Source organism: Astyanax mexicanus, chromosome 11 (genome assembly GCF_023375975.1).
Source record: "Astyanax mexicanus isolate ESR-SI-001 chromosome 11, AstMex3_surface, whole genome shotgun sequence".
Classification (NCBI taxonomy): Eukaryota; Metazoa; Chordata; class Actinopteri; order Characiformes; family Acestrorhamphidae; genus Astyanax; species Astyanax mexicanus.
In genome coordinates, this window is record NC_064418.1 from 35,284,094 (window position 1) to 35,303,471 (window position 19,378).

The 19,378-nt window shown below is 37.5% G+C and overlaps 1 protein-coding gene across 2 annotated transcripts in view; it reads left to right on the top strand.

Moving 5' to 3' along the window:
• LOC103022732 (inactive dipeptidyl peptidase 10) overlaps window positions 1-19,378 on the top strand; it is a 103,085-nt gene that overhangs the window by 78,532 nt on the left and 5,175 nt on the right. For both annotated transcript variants that reach the window (XM_022680279.2, XM_022680278.2), the window contains exons 9-22: window positions 106-260; window positions 4,067-4,164; window positions 5,338-5,461; window positions 5,723-5,761; window positions 5,908-6,015; window positions 7,076-7,167; window positions 7,276-7,323; window positions 7,845-7,966; window positions 8,406-8,453; window positions 10,308-10,406; window positions 10,595-10,664; window positions 16,538-16,732; window positions 17,372-17,426; window positions 17,969-18,068. In XM_022680279.2, coding sequence (XP_022536000.2) covers window positions 106-260; window positions 4,067-4,164; window positions 5,338-5,461; window positions 5,723-5,761; window positions 5,908-6,015; window positions 7,076-7,167; window positions 7,276-7,323; window positions 7,845-7,966; window positions 8,406-8,453; window positions 10,308-10,406; window positions 10,595-10,664; window positions 16,538-16,732; window positions 17,372-17,426; window positions 17,969-18,068 — 1,353 coding nt within the window. The remainder of the gene's footprint in view (window positions 1-105; window positions 261-4,066; window positions 4,165-5,337; window positions 5,462-5,722; window positions 5,762-5,907; window positions 6,016-7,075; window positions 7,168-7,275; window positions 7,324-7,844; window positions 7,967-8,405; window positions 8,454-10,307; window positions 10,407-10,594; window positions 10,665-16,537; window positions 16,733-17,371; window positions 17,427-17,968; window positions 18,069-19,378) is intronic.

Consider the following 19,378-nt stretch of genomic DNA (forward strand, 5'->3'; position numbering starts at 1 on the left):
TCAACATCAAACATACTTTAAAGAGAGAGGACTGACTTCTATCATTACTGCATTGATAATGACTAAGACTTGTGTTTTTTGTTGTGTTTCTGTTCTGGCTGATAGAGGAGGTGCTGCATTCACCAGTAGCTCACTGGTGGTCACCAAAGGGTTCCAGTCTAGCCTTCCTGACCATCAATGACACGCTTGTACCCAATATGCTGCTGCCACGCTTTACTGGGACCCTGTACCCACGAGGAATACACTACCCTTATCCAAAGGTATAAAACATATATACACACACACATAAATACACACACATAGATGTTCCAGGAAAGACCACAAGGAATATATTATAATTTATTTTGAACAGAATTTTATCATTTTAAGGTGTTACTAAATCGGGAAATGACATGGGAACACCCACACTCACACAACAAGTGAAGTTAAGCACTGGCCAGTGTGCTCATGGCAGGGCAGTGTAAAATATTGCAGTCTACTACTTGGAGTTTTGTCCATATAGTATAAATACTGCACTTGGGATTGATGGTTTTAACCAATAAATTATAAACCTTATAAAATCCACATATGCAGACACACACACACACACGGATACACATGCAGGAAAACACACAAAAACACACTTGGTCTGAACTCTCTGCAGGACAAAAGAGGTGCACAGACGGACAGAGCAGGTGACATTAATAATGCACATCCTTCAGCTTTCACCTTTTAGCTCAGCAAAATTCTGTCGTGTTTTATTCATGCAGCTGCTGACCGCGTGCATTTGAATAGAGCAGCAGACACACAAAGGCCAATTCCTATAATCAGAGTGTTTTCATATTTCATGTTCAGATTGGACAGCCAGTTGTGATTCATTTAGGATAAATACGCCCTTCAGTACAAGGGCACAGGATTTAATTATGGCAATCATAACTTTTATACACACACACACACACACACACACACACATACAGAAAATAGGAAAACAGTAAGGGTGTTTGAAAATGCTGTAACACAATTTCTTCCCACACAGAATCATTTTAGCCAGGCATTAGTGGATTGTGCAATCATGTCTACAGCATTGTGTGAGCCATAGACATTGACTGTGGCTGTATTTGTGTGTGTGTGTGTGTGTTTGTGTGATTTTCTATGGGGGAACAGAAATTATCTTCCTCAGAGACAGAAACAAGCCTAACTTCATACAGCAAAATATCATTACACACACACACACACACACTGCTGAAAACTTATATTACATAATGAGAATAGCCTTGGGAGGGAACGACTGGAAGTTATTTCAGCGAATCAGACTGATTGCTGCTGTCGGGATTTGTAACTGTCTGTAGATAGCTGCAGTAATGAGGGGAGAGAGAGAGAGAGAAATATGCAGCATACATACACCATTAAGTGTGCCCAAAAAGTTTGCCAACATTTAATATTTTTCTACTAACCGAGGTATTAATAGGGAGTAGTGGTATTACAAAACGTATGGTTAGGATTGGATAGTACATTTAGCTTTCAGTTTTGAAGAATTTTAAATAAATGGGTTAATAAATGAGTTAACTAAAATCACACTAACATAGCAATTTTACAATGCTTTACAATCCACACCGTACCCAATTCTTTACACTTAGCCTTCATGCAACATTTAGAGTCACCAATATACTGTACCTAAATTCAATGTTTTGGGACTAAAGGAGTAAATCACAGTTGCCTCAGTAAATCAGAGGAAACCCTGCAGACAAAGAAAAAAAAGAAGGGAACTCCACACAGTTAGTGACTTTACCCAAGGACCCCAGTGCTGAGAGTCAAACATACTAACCACCAAGCCACTGTGACATTATTACTGCTTCATAGAGACTTTTATTTATAGTTCTAGTTGTTTTTTTGAATTAGTGATTTTTATTTTAACACAGTCTGTTTATAGTTTTTTAGTTTATAGTTTTTTTAGTGACTTTTATTTTGGCAAGGTCTCTTGTAGCATGGGGTGATTATCTCTTTCAATATCCATATTAAAATTAATCAGCCCATGTCCATATGATACTCCCACAGCTCACACTAATATAACTCTGCTCTCCACTCACACATCAGAGTGATGTCACTGCAGATGTGTGTTCATACTTAAGTCTCTATAGTACACCCTATGCAAGGTGCATTGCGATGCTCTTTGCTATCCTAAACCCCGTCAACAGATTTCATTTACGCCTTGCGCCTGCACTGTTCAAATAGCATCAGAGTTTAGGAATAAATGAACACTTATGGGCGTGGTGGTCTGGAAGTGTGCTGTGTTCTGGTAAAAAAAAGTCTGACGTGTTGCTATGTTGCCGGTGGGAAACGCAGGTCCGCTACTGACTGAAATTAACCTAGACAACAGTCCATTCATATAGGTTCCCCTGACTTGTAACTCAACAATAAACAGAATAAAGAATAAAATAACATTGCTGTTCCCTTAAATGAGCTGCTGGTGTATCTTACAGTGTGAACATGCAGGTCAGTATCCTCTGCTGAAAAGCACAAAGTGCCACGCTGTTAAGATACAAACACACTGATTGGTTTATTTTTTCATATTACCCCCAAAACACACCCCTGAATTATTAAGAGAATTAGTACATGCCTTTTGTGCGGTTTGAGCTGCACAAGGTGTATTTTTTTTGCACACTCGCGATACCAATGACAGGATTGGCAAAACACAACCGGTGCACTATAGATTGCTACAATAGGGCCCTTTATGTTTTGCATTATTGCTGTTGAGGTTTAGTGTTTACAGACTGAATATATTTCATGTTATTAATGTAATTCTGCATTGAGATTGAGAGAATTATTACTGTAAAAAGAAAAAAAAAACAGCAAAACTGTAATACACGCTGTCATGATTAAACTTTGGCGATAAATCCACAGTTTGTGCGTGCCTTGAGCTCTGGATGGTGGTCCGTTTGAATTCTGGATTATCCATGGTCCGTTAAATCACTAATATGGAGTTAATATGGAGCTGCAAGCAAGAGCAGAATCAGTCCAGTTCCAGGGGCTCTAGCCTGCGCTTGGCAATTGGAATGGTCACCTCAGGACTGTGTGCAGCTGCTCCAGAGCCTCCCATTCTATTGGCAGTGATTTTCTATGGAGATTTTATAAGCTTTGTGGACACAAATGGACACCTGTGTCAGCAATGGGTGCACATTAAAGTAGCAGAACTCCCTAATTAGTGAATCATTAGGGTGCCTGCATACTTTTGCATATATAATGTAGGAATGTGAAGGTCAGTGAGAACACAGACTAAAATTAGTCCAAGCTGCTCTTAAAAACACGCTGTTTGGGAAAATACAGAACAACTCTTGGGTTCTAATGTTAAGAGTCATACCTAGTGTGCTGTTTTTTTTAAGTGAACCGACTGGCGTTTTAAACGTACAATTAACACTTTATGTGTTTCTTTTAAGACAACTTTATTGCAAAAGCAGTGTTTATACATGCACACACTACTGATGCTAAAATGCAGTATATTAGCAGCTCCTTCATTGCCAGGCTACTGCATCCACAGTGCATGAAGAAAAGATACCAGAGTAGACTTTAGTTTACAATAGTTAACTATTTCCACGATTTCTTACTATGTTCAATAAAACTCTTTATTTATTAAAAACGTATTACTGATCTAGTGCTGTAAATTGACCATGTGTATAATAATAATCTGTTTACCAACATTGTGCAATATCACCACTTATTTAGGCTACTATTTATTTGCTATTTATTATTGTCAGTAATGCAATAACATTTGTCACTGCTTACTGTAAGATATACACACTGGAGAACCATGCCTTCCCTAATCTTAGTTTTTCTGAAACTGTATTTTTTTTAGTATTGTTCCCTTGTGTATTTTTTGTATATATCGATTTTTATTTTTACCTTATATTTTTGTATATTTTCTGACAATTCTTCTGTGCTGTCCTCTGCACTGCTGTATTACTGCAAATTTCACTGCTGTGAGATTTTATCTTATAATAATGAAATAAATGCTACAGAAAAGCAATCTTTTATACAGTAAGATTAACTTTAAGCATTTGTGTGTGTCTGTGTGTGGGTGTGTATGTTTCAGGTTGGTCAGGTAAACCCTACAGTAAAGCTGAGTGTAGTTAGCCTGGATGGTTCATCTCACACCAAAGAGCTTCTGCCTCCAAGCAGCCTGGAGAAAAGGTACTATACACACACCTTTGGCAATGCTAGATTGATTTTTGACTAAAATGCATAGTTAAAGTTTGTAGTTTATCTTTGGTAAGAATCATTATGTTTGTTGTATTAGTTGTATATTACAGTAATACTTCACTGTTGAGTTTTCCTTGGAAACAAAAGGGTTAAAATCATGGTTATCTATGGCAAATTGTCTATGCAGGGCCTGCAGTACCTATATTGTAAAACAAGTCAGGACATGCCACTGAAAATAATAAAGCAACTAAATTCAGAGTATTTGCTATATTTTTGCACTATAAGGAGCACCGGATTATAAGGCACATTATACGATACTAGTAAGTAAAGTAAACAAAACTGTAATTCTTAAAAACTGATTACAAATTCTCAATCTTAGAGATTTCTCTCCTAAAACTCACCTCTGAAAGGCAAAAGAGCTAGCGCTTAGCGTGGTTAGCAGCTAATGCTAATACTGCTCCAGTCTCAGTGCAGGAGAAATTGAACTAAAAATCCTTTATATAATGCTGAGCTTCAGCGGAGTGGCTTTACTGCTTCTTACAACCTGACTGGTAGAATTCAAACATAAGGCGCACCAAAGATGTTTGAGAAAATTAAAGAATTTTAAGTGTGTCTTATAGTGCGAAAAATACTGTTATTATGATTTTAACTTATGATCTCTTTACTCTTGATGAGCAGCAGTTAGACTGTTGTGCCACCCTAGATCTGTGAATTTTCACTACATAATAACACAGTTCTGAGTAAATTTGATATTTTTGCTCCGTCTTGGACACAAATATGTGGCTGGTTTCACAGCTCTAGAGCTCTAGAGAGTCTGTAATCAGGCTGTTTCAATTTAAGTTGGCCTGACTTTTTTTTTTTTTTTTCACAGTGTAGGCATATCAAAGACTATCAGAAGATAGTGCCAAGCTAGCTCTCTCATTGATTATGCCTTTAGGAGCTGGCTGAGCTGAAGGTCTTTCTTATTACATTAATAGACAGTATAATTCAGAATTAACTGTGGTTAATAAAATCATGCTTTTATGAATAAACATAAATGAAGTAAAGGGTAAAAATAGTAAATCACATTATGTATTGCAATGAATAATGTTTGTTTGCTGAAATACTGTAAGTACAATGTCAAAGTACGTGTAAATATGTTTGTTGATTTTGCTCATTTTTTAGTGAGTACTATATAAGCATGATACGGTGGGTGACTGAGGACTGTGTTGCTGTGCGCTGGCTGAACAGAGCTCAAAATACATCCATCCTTACTCTGTGCTACATACACACCGGAGAGTGTATACGGGTGCGTGCATGCATATCTAATCACAAGCAGACATGTTTATTCTTGCTGACCGTCTTACTTATGCAAATACACTCAATACTCACAGATATGATCAATCATATTGATTGATAAAAACATAAACACACACACACCCTCATACGTGTGTAGATGATTGCAGTGGCCAATTAACACAGATTTAAATACACATACTTACTAAAGCAGAGAGGTTGTTCCTGTTGAATAAATGCTGTATCTGATAAATCTATGCTTTTTTCACTGTAGAAACATGTCATGACTTCAGACAAGTGGATCGACCGGCAGGTAATTGAGGAACATATCCAACCATACATAATCGTCCTTTAATATTGTAATGTTTTCTTTCTTAGATTTAATTTAAGATTATTCTTTAAGATCATGATGCATGGGTGGAATTACATATTACGTGTTCTGCTCTGTAATTGGTGCAGAATGAAGAACCTGTGTTCTCTCAAGATGGAACAACATTTTTTATGACATTACCCATAAAGCATGGCAGCCATGGATCCTTTCACCACATCACAATGATGTCAGAACAGGTAGAGACAGCACACATACACAACACATCCAATCCCAGACATTAAACACAATAAAAAAAAGGCTTTATTTAATGTCATTCTTAAAATAAATTGCATTTATGAATGATCTATATACCATTTTGACAGTTTTTCTTCACTCCTAATGCTTTATGTTTAAAAACATGTTAAAAATACTTTTTGTCTATTAAATATGCATGTAAGCACTGCAATTATTTTATTACATTTGAATTATGCTAAAATATATTTGATTACACTTTAGCAACAATTAGTTTAGTATCACTTGCTTGATTTTATATAGCATATGTCTATATAGCATATGTACAAAATGTTGTGTGTTATATTCATATACATCTTTAGAAAAAAAATAAGAGACCACTTAAATAAAATAAAAAACAAACTGAAAAACCTCTGGTATATAATCAAGGGGAAGGTGGATGATCACAAGCCATCAAACCAAGCTCCACTGCTTGATTTTTTTGCACCAGGTGTGGCATAAAGTTATCCAAAAGCAGTGTGTAAGACTGGTGGAGGAGAATATGCCAAGATGCATGAAAACTCTGATTAAAAAACAGGGTTATTCCACCAAATACTGATTTCTGAACTCTTAAAACTTTATGAATACGAACTTGTTTTCTTTGCTTTATGTAAGGTCTGAAAGCTCTGCATCTTTTTTGTTATTTCAGCCATTTCTCATTTTCTGCAAATAAATGTTCTAAATGACAATATTTTATTTGAGATTTGGGAGAAATGTTGTTCGTAGTTTATAGAATAAAACAACAATGTTCATTTTACTCAAACATATACCTATACATAGCAAAATCAGAGAAACTCATTCAGAAACTGAAGTGATTTACTTTGGACAACCAGGAACACCATCTAAATGCATTTTTACAGAGAACATAATTTGTATACCTACCTGTTTTGCAGTGCACTGTGGATTGGATACTCTCCACTATGTTTTTTGACACAACCTGCACTCAGATCAGTGCACTTTATGCGTATAGTGTAAGACAGCTATAAATCATATTCTGTATATGATGTCTGACCTCTCTGTATTCAGGGTACAGGCGCAGAAGTCAATATCCGACACCTGACCTCTGGCAGCTGGGAGGTCACTAAAATTCTGGCCTATGACGAAAGTCTGAACACAGTGTGAGTCTCACACATACCTACCGTACACACACAGACACTTTATGATCAGATTCTGCTTGTGTGATGTGGTGCAGTCTCTGTCTAAATACTGTTTCTGTTTTTTTGTAGATATTACCTCAGCACAGAGGGTGGAATCTCTTACCGGCACCTATACAGGTGAGTGAGCACAGAGTTGACCTAAAGTTTTAGGTTCTGCTGATGCTGATTATTGACTTCTTAGACTCTTAGTAACAGATATGTACAAATATACTGATTATACAACATAATAGTGCATTAAAAAAAAAAAAAATTGAACGTCAATGAAAAATTACATTATTTCGGGAGTTCAGTTTACAATGTGAAACTCATATGTTATATAAATGTATTACTCACAGAGTGGTCTATTTTAAGTGTTTATTTATTTTATTGTTAATGATTATGGCTTACAGCTAATAAAAAAAAAATGTAAATATTATATAAGACCAGTTAGTACTTTTGGCAGTGTGCCAAGTCCTGCTGGAAAATGAAATCTAGATTTTTGGGAAAACACTGCACTGACTTTGGACTTGATGTAACACAGTGGACCAACACCAGCAGATGACCATCATTGATTGTTGAAACTTCACACTAGACCTCAAGCAGTTTAAACTGTGCATTTTTCTGTGAAATAATCTATTTTTTTGGGCCGATGTTTTCAGGGTGAGCACTGTGGATCCATTCCATCGTGAATGTTTGACGTGTTTTCTATTCAAACCTCACTGCTCCTTCTACGATGCTTCCCTGAGCCCAGATTCACAAACAGTCCTGCTGCACTGTGCAGGTGACCCTTCATTACTTAATTTCCCTCTCTCACACACACACACACACTTTCTCTCTCTTTCAGAAAATAAAAACAAGTGTCTCCAACTTTAATTCTTTAAAAAATCATCAAGGCAAGAGCCAGATTATTTAAGGCCAAGGTAGCACCGATTTGTTTTTGGCTGACGGCGTTAACCTTATTACAAGTTTGTAAACACTGACATTATGCATATGTTGAATATATTTATATATCACATTCTTCTTTGTACATGTATATGTAGGAATAACTATCCCCCAGTTCTTTATATGTTAGTTTTTTGGAATGTAGAGAATGTTACTAGTACAAACATCAATAAAACATATTAACTAAATGAAGAATATAAACTCCTGGCGTAAAATGTTCTAAACCCACATAAATAAGCTTCAGTATACTTAAATTTGGCATGTTTTGTCTTACTCAGGGCCTGGTGTTCCCAAAACTACTGTACACCTGCTCAGCAACATTACCCGTAAGTAAAGACACAATTACACACACACGACAAACACATTTAACTGACTGCTTAATATAATTATAGAGGTGATCAGAACTCTTACTGACAAAAAAGTGACGAAAGACAATTATCTTTCCTTTTTTTTTTTTCTTTTTTGGACTCTTCTTGAGTGTTCTGCTTTAATGACTCAGTGGGTTTTTAGCCAGTAATGACTTCAGGAAAAAAAAAAAACTAAATTATAACATGCCTTGCAAAAGATCAGATAATTACTGGCTATTTAAAGCCACTGCCTGAGTTTTCAGAACAATGTTCCAGCCCCTGCATCCGATTTTAACAACAAGGGAAGAAATTAAAACTGTTAACCTCAAAAACTGCACAGACAGAGCTCTAAAGGTACAAAACAAGAGTCAGTTCAATAGATTTTTATACAAATAATTATTACACTGTTATTTCTGTGTGTTTCTTTTAGTAGAGCCAACAGTATTGGTCCTTAACATTAATGAGGATATTACTGCTTCTCCAGAAACTTGAGAATAATATTTTATACATAATACAGTAGATTGTGCTGCTGGTATTAGTGGATCAGACCACCTGCTGGACTGAGAATAGTCCACCAACCCAAAATATTTAGCCAACAGCGTCCTGTGGGCAGCGTCCTGGGGAAAAAAAGTCCTGTGTGAAGTGTCTTGTGAGCAGCGTACTGGGGGTAGCATCCTGTGGGAAACATCTTGTAGGAAACATCCTGTGGTAAATGTCCTGTAGGAAACGTTCTGTGGGCAGCATCCTGTGGGAAACGCCCTGTTGGCAGCATTTTGTTGGAAACATCCTGGGGGCAGCATTCTGTGGAAAACATACTGTGGGAAGTGTCCTGTGGGCAGCGTCCTGCAATAACTGAAGAAGGATTAGAAAAAAAACAACACAGTGTTCAGCAACGGGTGAACGAGGTGGAGCAGCTAGGTACAAGTGTGTAATAGAGTGGAGGACAGTAAGTGAACAACACCAGGACAACATACAAACAAAATTTTAACACAGCACAAGAATGTCAGTGCATGGTTAGTGGATCTAAAAATTAACTGAATATAGAAACAAGGAGGTGGCCATAATACTCTAATGCCTCGACTAGACTATTACTAAGTTATTCTACAGAAAAGGGCTGTAAGAATTATCAGCAGAAAACATTACAGTCATCCATCAAATACATTGTTTTATCAGTTGAAATTATTGAAATTCTATGATTTAGTTGACTTTTATATTTTATTATTTATGTATAAGGCTCATAAAAAAATATTAAGTTCAAACATTCAATTAAATTTTGTGAAGAGAAAAAGTTGTTATAATCTTAAGGGGATAGAGATGTTTGTAAAACCTAAATTTCGAACTAGCCTGAAGGAGCGGTGTACTGTAATTCAAGGAATAAGATTATGGAATAATTTGGAGAGTGATGTTAAAAATGCTAGATCAATGTATGTGTTTAAAAAAATGATAAAAGCTGGTCTGTATAAAAAAAATGAAATAGTATAATGTGTAACTATATAAATTGTTTGAGAAGGATTTGATGTTTTTTGTCAATTTTTTTTTTGTTTGTTTGTTTTTGTTTTTGTTTTTTTCCCAAAAATTTACTATTGTTCTTGAATATTTTTGGGATAAAAGGGGCAGATATTATAAGATTTTTTTTCTTCTTTCTGCTGCCTTTCATTTTATTTGTGATTTGTATATTTTTTTTCTGTAAAATTGTATTTTGTTTATAATGAAATGAATAAATCTTCTAAACTAAACTAAACTAAAAAGTGTATTAAAACTGTTTAATAACATTTATGTTAAAAGGCTACATCTTAACCCCCTATTTATTGCATTTTTGTTTTGATTTTGCAGGCCACATGACTCTAGACTCTGGTTTGGAGTTCAGAGAATCACTTCGACAGAGAAGAATCCCCCGCAGAGAGATCAGGAATTTACTCCACAATAACCAAGGTAACAGAAAACATCCTCATTACCATCAGCAACACAAACACGACAGAAATGTGGTCAGTGAGACCCATTGTTGGTCAGCACAAGCAAAGAAATGTTATTTTTATGGAGCTAATGTGGTTTGTGGTAATAATAAACAGCCTTTAGCTGGTAGCAGAGTGATAAATGTTCTAATGAGAATGTGTTTGCAGTGCTGCGGCTGGAGCTCAGCTTCCCTCTGGATTTCGATGAGAACAATCAGCACCCCCTGCTCCTCATACTGTATGTTCATCTGTTTATTCTTAAGCTAAGCATTCCTACACACATTAAACAGGAACAAGGGAATACATTAGCAAAGTTCACAATTTAAAATGCACCATATGTCCGGTAGTTTGTAGACATCTGCCCAACATTTCTTCTGAAATCAAGACTAGTAATAGGCAGTTTGATCTCCTTTGCTGCTGTAACAGCCTCTGTTCTTCTGGGAGGGCTTTGCAATAAACTAAAAACAATATTGTCCTCCTGTTCTTGCCTTTACTTAGTGTTAGTTAGTGAAACTTGAGTCTTGTTGGATTGTTGGGATGAAATACAGTAGATTTTCAGATTTACTTGATGAGTGCATGTTGTAAAATGCAATGTAACATGGAAGTAAACTCAATGACGTAGTTACTCTCTTTATGTGGAATATCTGCAGCTAATTTCATTGGCCACTGACAGTTGGGGCTTGATGAATAAAACACACAATTCCAAGTGGCCCTTGGGACCATTTTCACACATTATTAGTGTGTAGTCATTTTCCACCTAGTGTTCTACTTATATACATATAATATACTATATATGTATATATATATATATATTTCTTTATATAATGTTTGACTGCCTAGCCTCGGTGTTATAGACTATAAGAGCAAGTTGCTATTGTCTACGTTCATAAATGTAACTCTGCGTACACTGACTGAGTCTTAGTTTAATGACAGTTAAATTTTAGGCAATAAGCTGGAACTATAGAGATTGTTTGAAGATTTATTTGGTTTTAGTTGCAAAATATGGTGGAGTATCAGAGGTCAACTAGTACAGTGAGTCCAAGAAGTATTTGATCCCTTGCTGATTTTCTTTGTTTGCCCACTAATAAAGACACTATCCTTCTGCACTTTTAATGGTAGATATATTCTAACATGGAGAGACAGAATATCAAGACAAAAATCCAGAATATAATTTTAAAGAATATATTTTAATTAATTTGTATTTCAATGAGGAAAATAAGTATTTGATCCCTCTTGCCAAACACACTCAATACTTAGTGGCAAAGCCTTTGTTTGCAAGCACAGCAGTGAGACATTTGTTGTAGTTAACCACAAGTTTAGCACACACACCAGGGGGAATTTTGGCCCACTCTTCTTTGCAGATCCTCTCTAAATCATGAAGGTTGGTGGGCTGTCGCTTGGCAACTCTGACCTTCAGCTCCCTCCATAGATTTTCGATCGGATTGAGGTCTGGCGACTGGCTGGGCCACTCCATGACCTTAATGTGATTTTTCTTGAGCCAATCCTTTGTTGCCTTTGCTGTATGTTTAGGGTCGTTATCATGTTAGAAGACCCAACCACGGCCCATTTTCAGATCCCTGGCAGAGGGGAGGAGGTTGTCCCTCAGGATTGTGCGGTACATGGCTCCATCCATCTTCCCAGTGATGCGGTGAAGTAGCCCTGTACCCTTGGCAGAGAAACACCCCCAAAACATTATGCTTCCACCTCCATGCTTGACGGTGGGCACAGTGTTCTTGGGGTCATAGGCAGCATTTTTCTTCCTCCACACATGGCGGGTGGAGTTGAGGCCAAAAAGTTCAATTTTGGTCTCGTCTGACCACAAAACCTTCTCCCAATAACTTGGTTCATCTTTCAAATGATCATTGGCATACTTGAGGCGCGCCTCCACATGTGCTCTCTTCAGCAGGGGTACCTTTCGGGCACTGCAGGATGTGAATCCATTGTTGCATAAAGTGTTGCCAATTGTTTCCTTGCAAACTGTGGTCCCAGCTGCCTTCAGGTCATTTGCTAACTCCTGCCGAGTGGTTGCAGGACGATTTCTGACCGTTCTCAGCATCATTGCCACCCCACGAGGCGAAATCTTCTTTGGAGCACCGGGCCGAGGTCTGTTGATTGTCATGTTATACTCTTTAAACTTTCTGATAATTGCACCAATAGTTGTTACTTTCACATCCAACACCTTACTAATCTTTTTGTAGCCCATTCCAGCTTTGTGAAGGTCAACAATTCTGACTCTGAGGTCCTGTGACAGCTCTTTGGTTTTACCCATGTTGGAGACTTGAAATCTGTGTGATCTGTCTGATTCTGTGGACAGGTGTTTTTCACACAAGTGATTAGTGAGAACAGGTGGCTTCAGGTCAGGTAACAAGTTGATTGGGAGTGTCTAACTGGTCTGTAAAAGCCAGAACTGCTAATGAATACTAAGGGATCAAATACTTATTTCACTCCATGAAATACAAATCAATTAATATATATTCCTTAGATTTATTTTCTGGATTTTCTTTTTAATATTCTGTCTCTCCATGTAAGAATACATCTACCATTAAAAGTATAGAATGATCATGTCTTTATTAGTGGGCCAACGAAGAAAATCAGCAAGGGATCAAATACTTCTTGGACTCACTGTAGGTTTATGTAAGTGATAAGTCAGTATAATAAAAGATTTTAATGTTTTCATTATGTTTCTGTTGGTCTGTTTAGCTAGATAGTCAAAGATCTATTAATTAAATCCAAGATAACGATAATACATTCATGCTGACTTTATAAATAGTAAATAAAAAAGTAATGAATGTAATCATGTCATGTTATTTTAACCTGATCTCAGTAAACTAAAGACAATATTGTTATGATAAGTAAACAAGGTATTGTATTTAATAAACATGATTTAAAAAGATTTCCTACTGTATTTTTCGCACTATAAGGCGCACTGTATTATAAGGCATACTATCAATAAATGTCAACTATCAAATAAATGGTCTATTTTTATACATAAGGCACACTGAATCCCTAGTAAGAAACAGGGATGTTGCAATGTTTTCCTTTTAACTCAGCAGGTCTCACTGCTGGGTAAACAAAACTGTAATTCTTAAAAAAAAAAAACATTTTATTTTTAAGTCAAACGAGTGCTGGATGTTAATCTCCAGATTTCCACTGGTGCAGTAGCATTAGCATTAGCAGGTAACCGCTAGCGCTAGGAACTGAGGAACCCTAACCCTGCGTTCACACTGGAAAGCGACAAAGCGACAGGCGACCATTCATTTCCTATGGCAGGGCACGATTTGTCGCCGCGACACGCGAGAGGCGACAAAGCGACAGAGCGACAAGCGACAAGGAGATGAATTTTTCTCAACTCTATGCAAATGAGTTATGACGCGGTGAAACGACATTCTAACCCGATTGGCTCCTAGCTTTTCTTTGGACCAATCACAAACAAGGCGGTTCGACGTCCTCTGAATTTCTAGTTTCTTTCCCGGTTCTTTCTGTTGAACGGGGTGGACCCACATCAGTCTGTGGGAACGGCTGCGTTTCCAGCGCAGTTAAATCACAGAAACGCACAAGAGTCCAGCAAGTTTGGGAGTTATAGCTGGAGAATAAAGTGGCCAAGTGATTCCTTTTTTGTGCCTTTTTTCTTGGGCGTTGAGCTTGACATGCCCACAAGCGACAAACGCTGGGCGACACAAGCGACTCGTCGCGTTCCAGTGTGAATGCAGGGTTAGTGTTACGGTAAGCCAGGGCGATATTAGCCTAGCCTAGAGCATGGTGACCTTAGACTTATGTGCAGCTGCTCCAGAGTGTCCCGTTCTATTTGCAGCATGTTTCAGTGCATTTGCGCAAGCTGTGTGTGCACATGTCTGTGCCAACAATGGGTGCATCTTAAACAGCGTACTGCAATAACTAAAAGAGCTAGCTGGACACCTTTAGACATGTAGTGTGCATTATTTAAGCGCCCCATGCATTATCCATATCCATATGCCTTGGGTGCCTAGCTGTACATAAACAAGTACAAGTAAAACAGTACAATATATCTGCAGCAGCTTTAGCAATAGACAAACATCCAATTGTACATTATTGTGACTTACCATTGAGGTAATCAAATATATAATATGTTGCAAGATGTTGTTACTGTCATAAAACTAAGAATTTGATTGTACATGGCCAAGACTTGTACTGTATATCGTTGGTGTCATGCAAAAACCTTTTGTTTATGTGATAAATGGACGAATAGAAATGCTTAAAAATGGCTCATAGAAGTTTCTTTACTTATTTTTTTTTTACTTATCCTGTAATGTTTTGGAGATTGAAAGCATTTTTTTTATTGTAGATTGTAGATAAGCGGTAGGTGTTTTGATTGCGGAAATATGTTAGCTAACATTAGCGGAAAGTTAGCTAACATATTAACTTTAGTGGCAAGCTAGCTAACATACTAACTTTTTCTAGCTAAAGCGAGCTAGCTTACATTACCAGGGATGGAACTTTTAGTGGAAAGCTAGCTTTCATTAGCGGCGAGTTATCTAACATACTAACGTTACCCAGGAGAGAACTAAAGAAATTCTTTTACATTTTAGGAAATTACTACATTCATGGGTATTAAATTATATTTATTGAGATCTTAAAATAATCCTAAAAAGCATTAAATTTGACTTTTAAAATGGTGCAAGAATCCTGTTTACCTAAACCAATGTTATTCAGATCTGGTCCTGGAGGAATCCTTCCCTAATCTTTTTTGCTAAATTAAATGCTTTCCCTTTATCTAATATATACAAAAATTAATATAATTAATAAGTACAGCCATAAGAGAGCCGGCAATGGCAAGTTCTGTGCCTACTGTCATTCCTTCTACCGAACGCGGTGATGTCACGGGACACGTCTGGAAGAGCTGGCTGCTTCTTTACACACACACTTGAATGCTATTGGCCAACTCAAATCACAGCTCCTGTGAAAAAAAAAAAAATCCATTAAAATCGCAATTTCAATTAAAAAACGATTAATCGTTTGGCCCTAACTGAAAATGTGCTGGACAGGGTGCCTCCAGAACCAGAATTCACAAACACTACCCTAACAAGACAACGCTGTTTAAAGATACTAGAAGATATATCAGATAATGTGTCTTTACAGCACTAAAAGAACATTTGCAGCTTATGAAATACAGCTGATACAAACTGAAGCTTCAATAGAAAGAGTAAATGCTAAAACTCTGGATCTGTATAAATAAATAACCTACAACTGTGTCGGACTGCACACTGGAGCAGAAAGGAAACCATTAAAGCTACAAATAAGTCCCTAATTGGAATACTGAGACCATGAGTAATGATTAAGTATTAATTAAAGGATTGAAGTCGCCTGTTTCTAAAAAGCAAAAATGTGAAGATGTTTCCAGCCGCAGACTCCTCGAGAGAAATGATTTCTGCAAATGGTCTCCAAATGGAACGTAGTTCAAAAATAATACTGACTAATCGGAGCGTATTACTGTGTAATTGCATAATCCATTATAGACTGCTTCTGATAACAGATTTAATTAGCTGATCAGTAATCTGTAACACATTTGAAAGCACATTTTGAAAGTAACTTCTTTTCCAGCTCTGTGCGGCGTATTAGGCCATCTGAGGCATTACGAAGATAAGCTCGTGTTCATTATAAAGACTGTGAGCTCATCCCATACATGTTAAAATCAATTTTTGCTTCAATGACTGAAAAACGTAAACAAAACACTTTAGAACTAGAAAATAGAGCTCTTGTTGTGTTATTGAAATTTGGACCATGGATTCAAAGCTGGATCGATAATCCTGAGAGAGGCCGCTCACATCCCGTCATGTCTCCGGACCTGAAATGTCAGTGAGTGTGTGTGAGAGTGTCCGGCCATGTTAGCGTCTAATCAAAGCAGTGGTACAGCAGCAGCAGGGCAAGCAGTCTGTTAGCTCCTTATTGATCCTGCCACACCACTGATTACCTATCACCTGCTATTGATTACATGACACTGTCAGTCCCCTTTCACTCTTTACAATGCTGCCTGCATGTATAGGTATTTGTGCGTGTGTGCCCTCCTATATGTGTGAGGGTGTGTCTGTATTTATATGTATCTTTAATATTTATTTTCTTTCTATATATATTCAGTGACACATCCCCTGGTGGACAGCAGGTCAGTGATCGCTTTCGTCTGGACTGGGACTCTGTACTGGTCAGCTCATATGACGTCATTGTGGCTCGCGTGGACGGCAGAGGGAGCGGCTTCCAAGGTCAAAAGATCCTGCAGGACGTGCACAAGCGTCTGGGAGTGGTGGAGGTCCAGGATCAACTCGCTGCTTTGGAGTAAGAATGCTCTTCTCTTTTCTGCCTCTCAAACCCTTCCTGTATTTCCTGTTAGTATTTTTAACCAGTGTGCACACACACTGGGCTCAAGAAGCATTTGACAACACTGACCATATTAAAGTATGATTTGTAATTTTAGAATGTTTGTTACTCTTGTGATTAAATTGCTGTCAGAACTACATAATTAGCCTTTGCCGGGAGGAGATAAACAAAATCTTTTTTTTATGCAATAGGTTAGTGTTGTAATTGGAAATCAACTCTTGCAATATCAGCGTTTGTGACATTGATTTCACAGTCAGATGACTCGTACCGTTTGTTAATTGAGCAGCTCTTCGGCTTACAGTCTGTAAGTGTTTATCTAAAAGTGAAGTCAGATTTGTTTGTATAGCACATTTACAAGCCTGATAATGGTTGTAAAGCAGCTTTACAGAAATCAAGGAAACAATGTGACAAATGTGAAAACTCAGTGATGGTCTGAAGTGAGGTAAATGTAGTGATTTTAGTTATATTAATAAATATTAAATCCACCTACTTTGAGAGGGTTAAATCAATGTCATTATAGACAAACATTGATCGTCGAACGTGCATTAAAACTCACTTTCTGACCTCTCAGCTAAAGTTGTTCATCTACATTTCCAGGTATCTTGTGAAACAGCCATACATTGATGGGAGCAGAGTTGGTGTGTATGGAAAGGTAAGATGGAGAGTGTTATATCAGCCCACCAAACAGAATCATTTACCTTGTAAAAGCAGGTAAAAGTGTCTAAATCTTATCTTTTTCATCATATGTGACACAGATGGCTATCAGGTCTGTGTGGCAGTGTGAATGGCAAGAACACACTAAATTTCAATTCCAATATATATATCCGATTTATGGCAGTGCAGCTAAATCTGAACAGCCATATTGAAATTTTGGCGACTTTTACAGAAAAAAAAGGAAAATATGCAAACAAAAACGTTTTGCACCAAAATAGTCTGTATTACTTTTTCATTATTTGCAGAATCATTGCAAAGCTGCAGTTACACAAGAGTTAAATGTGTTGTAATGAGAGCTCCAAATGTGAAAGTGTGTGTGTGTATGTGTGTGTGTATGTTTTTGTGTGTGTGTGTGTGTGTGTGTGTGTGTGTGTGTGTGTGTGTGTGTGTGTGTGTGTGTGTGTGTGTGTATGTGTGTGTGTGTGTGTGTGTGTGTGTGTGTGTGTGTGTGTGTGTGTGTGTGTGTGTGTGGTTCTTCAGACATACGGTGGGTTCCTGAGCTCTCTCCTCCTCCTGGCTCATGGATCTCTGTTCAGCTGTGGTGTTGCTATGGCTCCTGTGACTGACTGGAGGCTCTACGGTACAACCGAACTCATTACGGCTTGAGTACAATAGCACTAACACACAGCACACACTATACAGCTTGAAGTAGCTTTTGATATCAATTCTAAAAGCCAAATTCAGTCACTTGACTGTCATTTGCCAGCCTCCTGAACTCAATCATGGAGAAAGAAGACCTGTTAATGGGCTGCCATTAGTATAAAGACAGGCAGTGCTGTAGGTGATGCTAGCTCAAAAGAATTTTATACTACCTGCTCTAATAAGATAAATGAATCCTAGCCCCATCCTATATTTGAAGCAATTTCTGACTGATTGCTCGTTCTTATAAAATTGCATAGAAATCTGCACTTTTCATGCTGAAAAGGTATCTCTAGATCTTTCTCTCTAGGGATTTCTATGAACCGCTCTGCACTGGATCTTAAAGTAAATGGTAAAAAGGAAAAAAGAACTTGTGACTTAAACTAGATGCAGCGTTGCTCCGGGCCTGAAAAGAGTCTGGCTGCCCACTTATAGCTTTTATGTCCTGCTAATTTAAGCCCAAAATTAGACCATTGATATTCGGGGCAGGCAAGAGCTTCATCACTAAAACAATGTCTAAAGTACATAGCTACTTCTTTAGGTGCATCATTTCTGCATTCATCATCAAAATAGTGCAAATAGTTGCAACCCCCAGAAGGAAAAAAACAGAAAGGCAATGAGTCATCTTCATTGGAAGGTATCACATTGTCTTGGTGGAGATGACCAATGAACCTGTGTGTGGAGGCTCTGTGGTCAGCTCCAAAATGTGTAATTTGTTTTCTTGTGTCACACATCCTGAAGATCTGATGTCATGGACTTTATGGACAGGCGCTTTGACAGACCAATATTACAATATTGAGGTCCTGCGATTAGTGGCCCTAGCTTTTCTGAGTGCTTGGACAGTGCTTGTCCACATGCTGCTACTGTCTCGAGAGCTTACCCTGAAGACACAGATGACACTGTGTCATGACCAGTCAGACCTATCCCTGATTGATAATGTGTGGGATACTCTTTGACACACTATGATCACTACACACAAAATCTGCAGGACTTGTGGTGGGTTAGTGGTAAACACTAAAACATTAAGAACCTCTACAACTTTGTGCTAAGACATCTGGCATGTTGCTTTACACATGCATTACAAATTAGTTTGTGTACAGTTTGTAATTATTATGTGTATAGCTCAATAAATATTGTCCACATCAGTCTAAAAAGGTGTGATAAAGAATTTGCCCCTTACAGATTTCTTTTGTTTTTGCATTTTTCAGATAATCAAACAAACTTTAACATCAGACAAATATAACCTGAGTA